This window comes from Pelodiscus sinensis, chromosome 9, assembly GCF_052426305.1.
Source record: "Pelodiscus sinensis isolate ZL-2025 chromosome 9, ASM5242630v1, whole genome shotgun sequence".
NCBI lineage: Eukaryota > Metazoa > Chordata > Testudines > Trionychidae > Pelodiscus > Pelodiscus sinensis.
Genome location: NC_143060.1, coordinates 31,303,670 through 31,319,597, shown reverse-complemented (window position 1 = coordinate 31,319,597; position 15,928 = coordinate 31,303,670). Strand labels below are relative to the sequence as shown.

Sequence of the window (15,928 nt, the reverse complement as noted above, 5' to 3'; positions counted from 1 at the left end):
ATGCTCTCTTTCGAAAAAGCCCTGTTTGCATTCAAGAATGCCTTGAGCACTTTCGAAAAAAGGCGTTCTTCCTCGTGAAATGAGGTTTTCCGCCGTCGAAAGAAAAGCCGCGTTCTTTCGATTTAATTTCGAAAGAACGTGGCTGTAGTCTAGATGCAGGTGAAGTTTTTTCGAAAAAAGGCTACTTTTTTCGAAAAAACCCTTGAGTCTGGACACAGCCATGGGGAAAATGTAACCAAATAAATTAATAGCCTATTTTTACAGGAAGAGCAATAGGAAATTTAGTGCTCACAAGTGTCCTCAGTTTTGTATTTCATTCAAAAGATAAGACTCCTAAGAAGCAATATTCTATGCTACAACATAGGCTCCATACTGACTTGGAAAGAAGAATGCCTATATCTGAATGACCAACACCCCCCTGTGCTTTCCCCAAGATCTTTTGTGCAAGTAGTGGTGAACCAGTTAACTCTATTTATAGTAATAGATCTGATGAGGTCTCTGACTGAAATGATATAGTGTACAGGTCAATGCCTACCAGTTTAATAGGCCATCCTCTTCTAGTTCTCTCTTTTTTGTCCTGCCCCACACGTTGCTACTTCCCACAAACTATTCAGTTGTTCTCCTTTTCCTTCCTAATAGATAATTCCTGTCAGCAAGTGATCAGTGCAGTAAAACTGCTAAGAATTTATCATCTCATAGTTCTTCATTTTTACTTTGTTTCTCACACATGAAGTTAAATGGAAAAAAAGGTGTCAGTATGCTGCACTGATGCACATTGGCTTAATTATATGAAGCCTCATATTTAAGATTATTTTATATTATTTCTTTTCTCCAAAGATTAATTTTGGAGCATTCCCCATAAACGGAGAAAAATGTATCTCATCTCCACTGTCCTTTTAACACTATTTCATTGCAGTCTATCAGGAATATTGGAATACCACTGATTGAATGACAAACTGGTTCTCTTTAATGTCTGCATGGGACATCTTTCCCATTTATGAGTCCATTGCTTGTATAATATCTTCTCTCTCACTTTTCTTCTTGGACTTGTCTCCCTGTTCCAAATTTCTAATTGGTTTCCTATTCCAGATATGAGATTATCATTTCTTTGCCACAGTTGGAGCTATAATGCCTCAGTACAATAAAAGACTCGTCTTTAACTGGTTTAAATCTTAGAGCATTTATTTTTCCTTCTTGAGGGAGTTGGGACACATTTTCACATACTCTCATACTGAGGGCAAGTCTACACTACAATTACTGTGGTGGTTGTACACTGATTAAACTGACATAAGATATGGATCCTGGTAATGTGCCAGCTGAGGCACACTGCATATAAAGAAGACTGCAGGAAGTTTTCTGAAAGGCAACGACAGTCGATGTAAGCAATGCAGTGCCCACACTAACACCATGTTGACTTAACTTTGTTGACTTAAGGGCTACACCTCTCACAGAGGTGGAGTTATTAAGTCTTTGTGGTGCATGAATTTCATCAGTAGGAGCTGCATTTTAGTGTAGATATTTACAGAGCTGGAGGGAAGTAAGCTGTCTTACCAGATCTGCGAGAGAGACAGAACTTGAACAATGGGGCTTCTTACATCTTGGCTGGGCTCTGGGTTAACTAGATTGGGCTATGGTTTTTCTGTGATAACCTACGGATTCGGATTCTCATTGCTGTGTTGATAAATAAACCCCACTGTTTTGACAACACTGAGTGATATTGCCAATGTTTAGTGAGGCTCATGAGTCCCTGAAGAGTGCCCAAGTCTCTACCAGAAGTCTCTCTCAGCTGGATTTGCTCAGCACAATTCATTATATGAAATAAAAGTACTGGAGCCCCAGAAGTTCAGTCTAAAGGAGGCCATGAGCTGCATGGCCTACTCTGTCCAGGAAGAGAGAGACCTTTTTCATGTTTGGCACACTGAAGGGGTGCCTCCTAGAGACTATTCAAAGCTTGGGGTATCATAAATCCTGTGGATCTGTGACAAATAATTATTGGATTACTTCAGTGTTTTCTTTTAACCAGGAAAACATAAAATATGGGATGTGGGAATCCAACAATCTCTTTTTTAAACTTTAAAGACAGCAATATTCTAGAGATTGAAAAATAATTCACTTTATTATTGCATTAAGAATGTCCATGGATACAAAAGTACATGATATGGACATTTCTAATGATCTATCTAAATGGATCAACCTCTAATAAATCAGTTCATTGTATATCTACTCAGCAGACAATCAGGGTATAGGAACAGCACCTCAGAGACAATGATACAAAGATTTTTTTTTTTAAGAAAAGACTCCTTTTGTATACCTTTCCAGAAACTATCTTTTCATAAATCTGAATTGGTTGATCTGCAAAGAATGGAGGATATCCAGCAGCCATTTCATAGATTAACACTCCTAATGCCCACCAGTCCACTGCTTTGTTGTAACCCTGAGATAAAAGAGGGAAAATATTACTGTTGTTATAATAGTTCATAAGATTTAACAGTTCCTATGCACTTATAAATACAAAATATATAGTATTAGTATAAAACATTAAAACACAGAATCATTCAAAATGAATGGGCTACCTCCTGATTTACAATTTGTAGTAGACTTAAAACACAAATGGATGATGCAGTATAAGATTTAGTTCACTGTTCAGGTTTTCAAATTCTTGCACAGATTCCTGTGCTTGAGCAGAGCCTATGTGAAACTAATGGGACTCTACACAAATATAACAACCTACCCAATCAGAAGAAAGCATAGATAACAACCACACAGCAACCTTCCCACAGAAATGAAATAATGGGGCCCAGGTCTTTATTTGAAAGCAACCTCATCATATGAAACTTAGCTTCACAGTCAATTAAAAGACATTTCATTCAGTACAATCATGCTGCTAGTAAAGTACACACTGTTTCATTCTTCATACCATTTCAGTATCTTAAAACTAATTAAGTTAAAATGAAATCTCTCAAAGCTTTTAATAGGAACCAGTTAAAAGTATTTAGTTATGTAACTGCTTCTGATTCATCTATTAACTGAACTAAACTTACATTTATTTGAAACGGTTAAAAAAAAAAGCTGTTTACTCTGAAAATATATGTAGTGGGGGAATGGTCCCACTATTGTGGGGAACTTTCCTGGCTTCTATACCACCCCAGTGAAATGGACCAGCGAAAGGATCTGAGTCCCCGCTCCCACTTCCTTTACCCCATGGCTTCCCTGATCCTGAGGGCTCCCCCTCCACTCTCCTGAGTAGCAGAGCCCTCGAAACCCCAACAAGGCTGGGCCCAGGTCTCCTGGGGCTTAATCCCCAACCCTGTAGTCACTAGGGGCAGGAGTTAGGGTGTCCCCACTCCGAGGTGCTCTCTTTACACTGCAGGCCCTCTTGGCCCAGTGATCACTTCCTAAGGGTCAAAGCAAATACAATTTATTAAACATCAACTGATTAAAGAGAAAAGAATAAGAAAAAATGAGAATGGTTAAATAAGAACACACAGCCCTGCTCTGTAGCACAGGGACATCAAAACAGCAGCCTGCAGAGTGTAAGGACAGTCCACAGTCTCTTCCTTAGAGGCCCTGGATGTGCTGCAGGGGGGGGGAGGGGGGGGGGGGGGGGGCTGCGGGCTGGACACGCTTGCTCTGGCAGTGACCACATAGCCTCAAGCTCTAAGTGGCCAGACCCCTCTCCCAGTCCAGAGCCTCTCCCCACACTTTGCAGGTCCCAGCTGCTCACCACATCCAGCTGCAGGCTGTGCTGCTTGGGCCAGTCTCTAGCTCCTTGCATTGCTTCTCTGTTCCTTTTGGCTCTCTGAGCACTGCCAGTCTGCTGCTCAATACAGGGTCTGCACTGCTTGAGTTGTGTGTGTCTGGCTCTGCTGCTGCAAAAACTGCCCCTCAGCACAGCTTTTACTCCTCTTAGCAGCCTCTCAGCTCTCTCCTTGCTCAGAGAGACCCTGAACAATCCCAGCTCACAGGGAGGACGGGTCCTGGTTGCTTTTCTCACTGGCCTGTCCAACTTGTCAATCAGGCTGAGCTGGAGTGTTGGCTGCTTTCCATTGTCTCTGGGGTCTGTCAGTCTCATGGACCCTTCCCCTTTTGATACTGGGAGCTGGCAAGCCAAAAAACTCCCACAGAGTTTAAGTAAGGGGCTAACAGTCCCCTTACATATACATTACTATTACTTAAATTAAAAATACATTTGCAAACAGTACACTTAACTATATGCTTTTTTTCTGAGATCTTACCAGGACCTGAGCTCAAGCTTCAATATCTTCCCTGAAAAAATTAATATCAATATGATGAAGTGAAGTGAGAGGGGAAGGAATGCAGCTTCTTCTTGTGCTGCTTTACATGTTAAGTTTATTAAGATAAAATGGCTAGGTACTATTATTAACATCAAAAGTTGCAGGAGAACCATTTCAGCACTAAGGCCTTGGAAAGTTACAATTATTTTCAATTAATTTTACGGACAATAGATAAAATGTTTGTGTAATAAGGAGGCATATGTTCAACAGGGGTAATGATACTTGCCTTCCTTTGTAAAGCACCTTGAAAACTATTGATGAAAAATTTTACATAAAAGCCAAGTATTAATTATAATAATTCCTTCTCCATTCAGATACTTTTGTTAAATTAAATATTACATTTGACTTTTTTATTGTTATTTAAAAAGACTTTTAGAAAAAGATTTAATGCACAATACTTACAGGTTGAAATACTCCCCGAGTGGGGTGATTCCCAAATTCCTACTGTTTATCCAGTATGCAGGTCTGGTTATTTTCTGGAATTGTTTACTAGTTCATTAAAACAAGAAAATATACCAGAGCAGGCAAAACTGGCATACTCTTATGAAAAACGGTAATGTGAGAAAATACTTAATAATAATAATTTGATTTCTGCCTCCCAAAAAGTTACTTGCAAACGTGAGAATAGAATTTTCCAAGGCTACGTTAAGAGTGTGTTATATGAGATAATCTGGAATATTTTTAATAATCTCTAACATATTTGATTGCATTTTGTGTACTTTACTAAGTACTGGCAGTTCATGGACTGATTTTCACAAGTGCCTAGCTACCGCAGCTGACTCAGATGTTCATCATTAAATAAGGAATTCTAAACTGGATAAAATATTAGGCTTGAACAACAAGACAGTGCTTGTTCTTAAGCAATATTATATATATTGAAATACCTTGCTGAGAATTATTTCAGGAGCCAAGTATTCTGGAGTTCCACATAATGTCCAAGTTCTTCCTTTTACTCTTTTTGCAAACCCAAAGTCTGTGACCTGTAGTACAAAGGAAAGTACTTAAAATTAGTCACAAATGTAATTTAAAAAAATCAATTTGAAGAATGCTTTCAAAAGTGTTTTCATCAACATAAGCAGTACACCATATTGAATAATACATAAATTTCATACATAAGCAGTACACCATATTGAATAATACATAAGACTTCATCTTTGTTTAACCAGTTGTTCTGATCCTCTAATTCAGACAAAACTTATGAAAAAAATTATTTAAAAAAAAAAGGAAAGACATGGCAGGTACTCCACCCTTACTACAAGCTACAGCATTAAAAATGCAAAGCAATGAGAGCTAACGCATGGAGTATTAATCTTACAGTTGAGCTATATTTATATTAAAAGTCCCTTATTGATATTTCAGTTTTTTAATTAAATATAGCTAAAATGTTGAAAAATGTGATTATTGATAATGGATCACCAATCCTATTCAATTTATTCATAAATGATCTAGAGAAAGGGGCAAGCAGTGAGGTAGTAAAGTTTGCGGATGATACTAAACTGTTCAAGATAGTCAAGACAGAAGCAGACTGTGAAGAACTTCAAAAAGATCTCACAAAACTGAGTGATTGGGCAACAAAATGGCAAATGAAGTTTAATGTGGATAAGTGTAAAGTAATGCATGTTGGAAAAAATAACCCCAACTATACATATAGCATGATGGGGGATAATGTGGCTACGACAAATCAGGAAAGAGATCTTGGAGTTATCGTGGATAGTTCTCTGAAAACGTCCACAAACTGTGCTGCGGCAGTCAAAAAGGCAAATAGAATGTTAGGAATTATTACGAAAGGGATAGAAAATAAGACACAGAATATCTTACTGCCCCTGTATAGAACTATGGTATGCCCATATCTTGAGTACTGTGTACAGATGTGGTCTCCTCACCTCAAAAAAAGATATGTTGGCCTTGGAAAGGGCTCAGAAAAGGGCAGCTAAAATGATCAGGAGTTTAGAACAGGTCCTATATGAAGAGAGGCTAAAGAGACTGGGACTTTCCAGTTTGGAAAAGAAGAGACTGAGGGGGGATATGACAGAGGTATATAAAATCATGAGTGGTGTGGAGAGGATGAATAAAGAAAAGTCATTCATTAGTTCCCATAATATAAAGACTAGAGGACACCAAATGAAATTAATGGGTAGCAGGTTTAAAACTAATAAGCGAAAGTTCTTCTTCACACAGCGCATAGTCAACCTGTGGAGCTCCTTGCGAGAGGAGGCTGTGAAGGATAGAATTATAGCAGAGTTTAAAGAGAAGCTAGATAAATTCACGGAGGTTAGGTCCATAAAAGGCTATTAGCCAGGGGGTAGGAATGGTGTCCCTGGCCTCTGTTTTGTCAGAGGCTGGAGATGGATGGCACGAGACAAATTGCTTGGTCACTGTCTTCGGTCCACCCCCTCCAGGGCACCTGGCACTGGCCACTGTCGGCAGACAGGCTACTAGGTTAGATGGACCTTTGGTCTGACCCAGTACGGCTGTTCTTATGTCACAACTTCTGTAGATTCTATGAATAACTGGACAACTGGATCAGAAAAAAAAGTTGGTCAAGAAATCAGTAACTCCTTGAAAATCTGTGAGATTTTTATGGTGCAACTGAATAAGGATTATACGTATTATTTTGACACCATCAGTGTAATATTACATAATAGAATAAAGGAGGTCTTTTCAGAATATAGTAATTTCTGATATAATTTCTGTATATGTAATGTGTCTGATATAATGTGACATTTTCTCAGACGGTATGTACTATTCAATACAAACTCCTTTACATGCAAAGAGATGCAAAATAGAAGAGGAATGTTTCCATAGCTCCACTACAAAAGAATTATTTTATGTGAAAGAAAATTAGAAGTTTCACCCAGATAAACATCTCACTCTCTGCGGTTATGTCTAGGCTACATCTCTGTCGCCAGAGGGATGTAAATTAGACATACCGAAATTGCTAATGAAGCAGGGATTTAAATCTCCCATGCTTCATTAGCATAAAAATGGCAGACGCTTTTTGTCGCCACGGAGCTTTGGCAACAAAAAGTGTCATTTTAGCCGTGGATCTATCACTCACTAAAGCCTTTGACGACAGATCCTGTGTACCTCAGTTTACGAGGCATAAGGGATCTGTCGCCAAAGGCTTTTGTGAACAATAGAACTGTGGCTAGACTGTCGCTTTTCATCGCCAAAGCTCCGTGGCAACAAAAAGCAGCGGCCATTTTTATGCTAATGAAGCACAGGAAATTTAAATCCCCACTTCATTAGCAATTTCAGTATGTCTAATTTACATCCCTCTGGCGACAGAGGGATGTAGTCTAGGCATAACCTGTGTTAGCATTTATTCCGCCAAAAAACAGAAAACAAAACAAAAAAAACCAAACCCTGATCTTCCAGTCTCAAACAAACATTTACCATGATCCCAAAGCCACCCATTCACTACAAGACAAATACATATTATTTTTTGCAAAGACAGATAGCTCTTACAAAGATTTTACTGGAAATAGCCCAATCATCAAGACTGATCTTTTTCTTTTCCATTTCCTATTCCATTTATACTTTCAAGCTGAGTAGAAAAATTATTGAGGTTACTTGTTTTAGAATATTCACACTTATAATCAAACTTATCAAGAGAGAATTTTTATTTGCAGTTATGCTGTATGAAGGAATGCACAGTTAGCACTCTTATGGCACATGCAGAAGGTGCCTTATGGGAGTTTTCTGAAGCTTCTAGAACTTGATATTTAAGTTCAACAACTGTTCTTGTCTGACATTGAAATATTTACATTGGCATGAACCTTTTACCCTTTCTTAGTTTGTGGGTTAGCCAATATTTGGGTTTTGTAGGTTGTTTTTGTTATGAGAAGAAATTGAAGACAGTGTATTTACAAATAAGATACAGTGTTGTTTCCTTGAGCACAACAGGAATCAAACAACAGGAGGCAACTTATTTGCTCACAATTCCAAGCCTCTCCCTAATCAGAACTTTGCCCCAAAAGCTCTCTTTTGGTTCTCTCTCAAGGCCAAGTCATCAGTGCTTTACATATTGCCTGTTCTGGCTCTCTGCTTGCTTTCCAGTTGGACTGTTTCTGGTTCACTGTTACAAACAGCTCCACCAAACAATGCCAATTCCCCTTCACTTTTATTCAGACCCAAATGAAAAACCTTTCAGACTGCTTAGCTCATATTCTACTCCAGCCTTCCCATGAGGGTCAGAGATGTGGGCAGTGACTTCTTATTGTTTCAGCCGCTACTAAACATAAAGGGCACTTAACATTTAGTCTGAATAGAAGATGGCTGTCACATTTATCAGCTTCAACTAGGTTTGTGATTGCCTATAACTCAAAGACACACTTGCTAGAACTACCTGCCCTCCAACACAATATAAAACTCCCAAATATATAAATGTTGAACTGCAGCATACCTGGATATATCCTTGTTGGTCAATTAAAAGATTTTCAGGCTTTAGATCTCGGTAGATGAGGTCTAGTGAATGGAGGTACTCAAATGTTAGCACTATCTGAGCTGCATAAAACCGTGCATGTGGCTCACTGCAATGAATTAAAACATTGTTATGCCTCTAACAACAACCTTATAATCTTACATCTCTAAACAATTTAAATATCAAGCAATTGTTTCCTCGTTATTTATATGACAGAAAAGAACAAATGCAACTAATAAGATTTCAGTATCCAAATAACTATACTCTCAAACCTCAAGGATTTATAAGATTAAAAATTGCTCATGGAAGACAAGGGAATAATGTGCTCTTTAGAGCGAATCTTTTTGTTTATTTAATTTCTGCTTTGTTGTAAGATAATGTTTTCATTTCACTTGGACTTTGGACTGACTTTTAGAAACCCAAAACACTGTCAACATTAATGTATATGCCATACCAGGATTTTCTCTTGTACAGATTATGAAAGCCTACATTAACTAATTGCAAACTAATAAACTGTATTAGGAGACTTTTACTGTATAATTTGAGCTTGCTGAAAAGGGGAAAATTAAAAGGCACATACCCATGTAATTAAAACTCTAACAACAGTTTTAAGAAAAATACACACACTAGGAATTTCAGATTTTTATTTTTTAAGAATCTAATAAATATCTTACCTGAATCTTCCAATTCTTCTTAGATGTGAGAACATTTCACCACCAGGAACATACTCCATAATCATATATAAATTAGAATTGTCCTAAAAATCAAACAAAAAGATCCACATAATTTTTTTAAAATCAATATTCTGGAATCTGTCTAGAAAACAATTTTCCAAATAAAGCCCATTATGCTTTTTACTAAAGAAATAAAATTTCATTACACATTGGCTATGACATGGTGGCATCAAACTAGAAGCTAATGTCAAGGCTTACTCAACTTCAGGCAAGGCTGCCAATAAGGGCTTTTTCCATGCTGTAATGTGGGTATCCAAAACACAATTAAACAGTTCTCTCTATATACAAAGCATTATCACCTGGATTTACTCTTCCAAAGGGAAACCTTTTTTTTTTTTTTTTAAAACAACTCTCTGTGCTGCAGAACTACTTAAGATTTAATTTTGATCCCCTCTGTTGCAGTTGACCTATTTTTGACCAGGTTTGGATGCGAAGGGGAGGTATAGACATTTTCCCTTTACTGTAGGCTCATACTGCAGACTTGTATTTTATGCAGAACTTTGAGTTTTGAGAGATATATTGGTCCTCTTTCATGTTAAAGAAGGTCTTCAGTATTGACCTTGTTCTGTTACTGATCACTGCAGATGTGATCTCATTCCTTTTGAGACAACTGTTGGAGCTTTTTAGTCTCCAGAAATAAAAATCCCAGCAATGGTATCTTTAGAGAAAGGAGAATTACTTACTCTCTAGTTTTCTTATTCTGAAAGTATCATTTTGCAGGAGTCTCACTCCCCCTAACTTCCCTGCACACTTAGTTTTTCCATTTTTTTCTGACACACCTCTTTACTTATGTAAATAATCATGAGTTGGTATGTTTCTTTTTCTGTGTTCTTCATCTTCCATTCTGTTGATGGACTTGACTATCATTCGATGGTAGCAACTGTACTTGACAAAAGTGAGATAGACAGAAAAGACTAAGCTTGTACTCTACCCTGCTACCAGTGATCTGAAAGGGTTTAAAGCTGTAAGCACTAGGAGAGTTCAATCGGTCTCATGATAAATAGTAAGACCCAAGAGTGAGAATCATGTACAATGCTTAGCTGGATATAGTTGGAATAAACTGACACAGCTCCATTGAAATCAATGAAATGACAAAGAAATCAACTAGTTGAGGATCTGGTCTGATATCTTTAGAGAAGTATAATCCCACAACCATTTAGAAAGAAAGAGCTGCTCCTCCAAGTGATCTCTAACATCTGTTTGGAAAATAGTACTATCCCACAGAGTGTACTTCAGTTCATGCAGTAGTCCAATGGTTAGTTTAATACCTATTTTGCTTCAGTCCTCTCTTTAAAAAGTTAATTGTGACGAGATGCTTCACACAATTAACATTAACAAGGGGGAAGGAACATGAGCCATAATAGGAAAAGGACAAATTAAATAATATTTACACAAATTAGATATATTCAAGGTAGCAGAGCCTGAATAAATTCACCCAATATACTTACAAAACTAACAAAATAAATGTCAGAATCATTAATAATTATATACAAGAACTCATGGAGAATGGGTGAGGTCTCAGAGACCTTGACAAAGGCAAACATAGTACCTACCTATCTTTAAAAAGAGGAACAAAGAATTGGGATTTATAGGCCAGTTAACATAATGTCAATACTTGGAAATACAGTGGAACAATTTATTAAACAATCAATTTGTAAGCACAAAGAGGGCAGTAAGTGATAAGCAATAGTCAGCATAGATTTGTAAATAACAGTTCATGTCAACCAAACCTAATGTATTTCTTTGACAGGGATTCAAGCCTAATGGCTAGGAGGGAAGCTGTAGATGTAAGCATATTTATTGTACTACAACTTTTGAGGTTGTCCCACATTAGGGAAATGTAGTCTATAAGAAATAGCCATAAACTGAATGCATAAGTGATTGACAAACCATGTTCAAAAAATAGTTATCAATGGTTTACTGTCATGATGGGAAAACATATCTGGTGGGATCCAACAGGGGGTCTCTCTAGGTCCAGAACTATTCAATATTTTCATTAATGACTTGGATAATGGAATTGGGAGTATGCCAATAAAATTTGTGGATGACAACATATGAGTGGCCATACTGGATGAACCAAAGGTCCATCTAGTCCAGTATTCTGTCTTCTGACAGTGGCCAATGCTAGCTTACCCCAGATGGAATGAACAGAACAGATAATCATCAAGTGATCCCTCCCTGACAAGCAGGGGCTAGGGACTCCATTCCTTTGCATCCTGGCTAACAGCCATTGATGGAACTATCGTCTATGAATTTATTTAGCTCTTTTTTGAACCCAGTTAAAATCCTGGCCTTCACAACATCCTCTGGCAAGGAGTTCCACAGCTTGATGACGCATTACATGAAGAGGAAACCAAGCTGGAAGGAGCTGAAAGCATTTTGGAGGCCAAGATTAGAATTAAAAAGGACTCGGATGAGATGAAATTAAATAAAGATGTATTAAGAGGAATATCATATATGAGAAACAGAAGAAAAAGGTCATGCTGTATTCAAAAGGTCATACTCCATCTCAACTGGAGTACTGTGTCCAGTTTTATACATGCTAAGATATATGTAGACAAACTGGAGAAACTAAAGGAGAGCAACAAACAAGATAAAAGGTTTAAAAAACCTGACCTATAAGAAAATATTAAAATTCTGGGTATGATTAGTCTTGAAAAAAGAAGACTGATTGGGGAAATGCTGTCTTCATTTATGATAAGGGTAATCAAAGACGACAGTAATCAACTACTCTCCCTGTCCATTGAAGGTAGGACTAGTAATGGGTTTTAATCTACAGCAATGGAGACTTAGGTTAGATAGTAGGAAAAGTTTTCTGAAAGTACAGGAATGGGTTACAAAGGGAGGTTATGGAATCTGTACCGTTGGAGGTTTTTAAGATCAGGTTATATATCCCCTTTTGGAGATGGTCTAGATTTAGTTGGCCCTAGGTCACTGCAGGAGGATGGATAATACGATCTCTCGAGATTTCTTCCAGCCTAACAATTTTGCAATTCTTTTACTCTCAGCAAGGCCCTGACTCCAGAAAACATGTGCAGACACTGTTTTCCTGCACCTAAAAACTTCTTCCAAATGCAGCATTAAAGTAATTGATATTAGTTTGAAAAAGGACCCTGCTGGAAGTTGAAAATTTCTCAAGTTATTTTCCAGTCTCCTTTGCTCATCAATATACAGCAGCTGCACCCAAAAGTTTCAAGTAACGGAGCTTCTGAACAAACAGAAGTGCTATTCATTAACACAGGCTGCACAGAAAATATACTTTGGATTTGGAAAACTAGGATTATCAAATAAAGGGAATTTGGATAATTGGAATTATACTTAGTTTCACATAGGGTATATGGCTAGTTTACCACAATATTTTAACATCAATTTTGAAAGTCTTTCTACTATATAGAGGGTATTAACAGGAGTATTCTCAAATCCCAAGATGATGATATGTAACTGACTCTTGGAAAGCTCATGCTTCCAAGCATACATTTCCCACTGACTACTACCCATTTATATACTCTTTTCAAACCCAAGTGGAACCTGTGGTTAAAACAGTTTAAAGAGAAGGTATTTAGAATGTCATCTAATCAATGAAATTATAACAACTAGTTCTCTGATATTCTCTTCAGCTTCCATTTCTTATACCTCTGCCTCATTGTAGAGTATGCTACAGATGTTACAAAGGGCTTTCAAGCAAAAATGCATACCATGGATCTCTCTGATACTTTTTGTAGTGTAGACAAGGCCCAAGAATCAGTGTTTTATTGATGCACGTAATGCTGACCTAAAACCAGTTGTAATTAAACTGCTATTGCATACCCACATTACGCTCCTTGTGTTTGTGGAGCACATCCACTATAGCAGTGGTTCCCAAACTTTTTGGCATCATGCCCCCTTTTTGATTTTTGAGAAACACTCAACCTTCCCCCCTCCCCCAATAGCAGCAAAACTTGTTGAGAAAAGAAAAAAAAAAGTAACTGAGACAAAAAAGCAGCACAACTGGGGGGAGGTGCGGAGGACGAGGTGAGCTGAGTGTTTCTCGCTCCTTTTGGAATTTCTTCACGCCCCCCAGTTTGGGAACCCATGCACTATAGTATCTCTTGCAAGGATACTCTAAGCAGTGCACTGTGGGTAGCTATTCCAGTGTGGAACTGGCCACAGGATGATTTGGGAAAGATTTGCAATACCCAATGGGGGTGAGAGCAGATGAAGTGTCACATGATGAAAGCTTCTCAATTCCATCATTCCACAGGCATCCTACTATATTTCCAGTCATTTTTCAATCGCCCTAGTAACCTGCAACTGCATCATTTCTCTTAAATATCTAAGAAACTTTTGAAAACAACAGTTAGGCACTTTTGAAGATTTTAACTCTGGTCTCAAGACACCAACATCAATACCTGCATTTAAATTTTTGTGTGTGGATATTATTAAAAAAAAAAGGGATCAAAAGAGCATACAAAATCATTTTTGGAGTGCCAAGCTGTGACAAGACCATGTAAAGAGATAGATTTATCAAATGACAATTTCCAAGTTTCCCTCATGTGCATTAATAATTCTTAGGAGAAAGTGCTAGACCTTATCACAGCTGCATAAGTACTGTGTAATTACAAAGGCTTAATAGAGTGAGCAAGAAAGTTATCTGTATGAACCTAACATTTTTTTCATGCACATTTTGAAGCAACTGCTTTTAAAATATTTACCTTAAAAGAATACTCCAGTCTCACAAGGAAAGGAAAGTTCACTGCTTGTAATATTCTCTTTTCATTCAGCGTGTGTTCTATTTGTTTCAGCTTGACAACCTACAAACAAACAATCTTTAAATTCTTTGGTCTAGAAAGCACATTCTAGGCTTTCCAAAAACATATTAAAACAGTTAAATTGAAATGCAAAACATGTAGTTACACATGGATAAGTGAAATACTTTTACTACTGTATCACTAAGTGATATTTCAAATTTATTTCATGAAACTTTTAAGAGACTTTACAGTTCTGAAAATATTGTTACTTCCTGTCTTTAGCAATTGAAGGCCTTTATATATCCCTAAATTTGGAACATAGAGCCAATGGGACAAACTTCATACGTCCTTAATAATGGACCCAGTTGACCTACTTGGCAGTCACCTGCAATATGGATGTACAGAGTTAACCGGTTACTTGGTAAACACCACCCTTACTGGATGATGCTTACCAGGTCACTGGTTAACCAGTGGCCCAGGTGGGCTGAAGCAGCCCCCCACCCATGGTGCAGTGCAGCAGGCCTGGTCTGACCAAAGCAGCCCACAGCATGGTACGCCCAGCTGGGCTGGAGCAGCCTCCTGCCCTTTGGATCCTGGTTAACCAGTTAAACATAATGTTTAACTGGTTAATTTTTTAAAATGGATTTTACATCCCTAACACACAGCAGTGACAGGGTAGCACATATACATAGCCATCCAATGCTGAGACCATCAATAAGAATTTTGGTTAGTCCCAATGAGGAGTTTCGTGGGTGACATATGCTTATTCACAAGGAACAAGAGTGAGACTCACTAAAGTTGCAAAATGCACATAACATCTGGTAGAAAATTTAGGAAAGGGAAAAGTTGAGTTTAATAATTTCTTTACTCAAAACAGTTGCATCTGCCACACTTCACAATGAGTTTAATATATACTGTTACACACAGTAAGTACAAGGCTTTCTAGCAACAATGTCAAAAACTGAGTCTTGTCCTCTGTTTGGAGACTATTATAATGCTCTACTGCCAAAGGCAGTAAATTATGTGTTCCAGCTGTCTGTTCTTCTATTGCTAATAGAAAATAATTCTATTTCCTTTTCTTTAACTCCAGCATTAAATATTCACTTCAATTTTCCCTACTCCCGATTACTCAATTTATCAATACCCCATTGTGAGAACTGGTGGAAATGCTTATGACTTAAGAACTACTTTCATTTACTTATGACCTGGGACTGCTTTGAACTGGCTACTTATATGTGAAAGGCTTGCACGCCATCTCATTATCAAAGTGCTAAGCCATTCAAGTCTTCCTAAAGTGCATTCATGGAACAATTTTTTAAATAACTCAAAATAGAACAAACAAGCCCACAAAAATCAGGATAAAATTGGAACCACTCAAAAACACTGTTTATTAAATGGAAGTCTGATCTTGCTACTGTAAATAAATGATATGTTAGGTTCTTAGCAAAGGCTGAAAATTAACTTGCATTAGTTATTTTGGCTCCAAAATAGCTATATTATGAAGAAATATACTCTCTCATCCCCCGTGCCTCCTTTCAAAATTGTGTATGAGGAAGAGTTTTCATTTTGTTTGTTTTGTTTTAAATGCCCCTTCAGACAAATCACAAACTCAGATATACTCATGAAATCAACTGTTTGCCCTTTCAAAAAAGTAATTATGTAATGAAAACAGCCAAGCAACATAACTTTACAGATATGCTGTACCAAGAAAGGACATACTTTAAGCTTTCTAATTATATTTTTAAGCTT

General features: G+C 37.6%; 1 protein-coding gene across 4 annotated transcripts in view; it reads right to left on the bottom strand.

Annotated features, from left to right (window-relative positions):
- The window catches only part of PRKACB (protein kinase cAMP-activated catalytic subunit beta), a 129,547-nt gene that overhangs the window by 13,212 nt on the left and 100,407 nt on the right, over window positions 1–15,928 (bottom strand). For all 4 annotated transcript variants that reach the window (XM_006120295.5, XM_089780483.1, XM_006120294.5 and 1 more), the window contains exons 4-8: window positions 14,144–14,242; window positions 9,393–9,475; window positions 8,701–8,827; window positions 5,180–5,275; window positions 2,312–2,434 (exon numbers count right to left, since the gene is read on the bottom strand). In XM_006120295.5, the coding sequence (XP_006120357.1) occupies window positions 2,312–2,434; window positions 5,180–5,275; window positions 8,701–8,827; window positions 9,393–9,475; window positions 14,144–14,242 (528 nt within the window). The remainder of the gene's footprint in view (window positions 1–2,311; window positions 2,435–5,179; window positions 5,276–8,700; window positions 8,828–9,392; window positions 9,476–14,143; window positions 14,243–15,928) is intronic.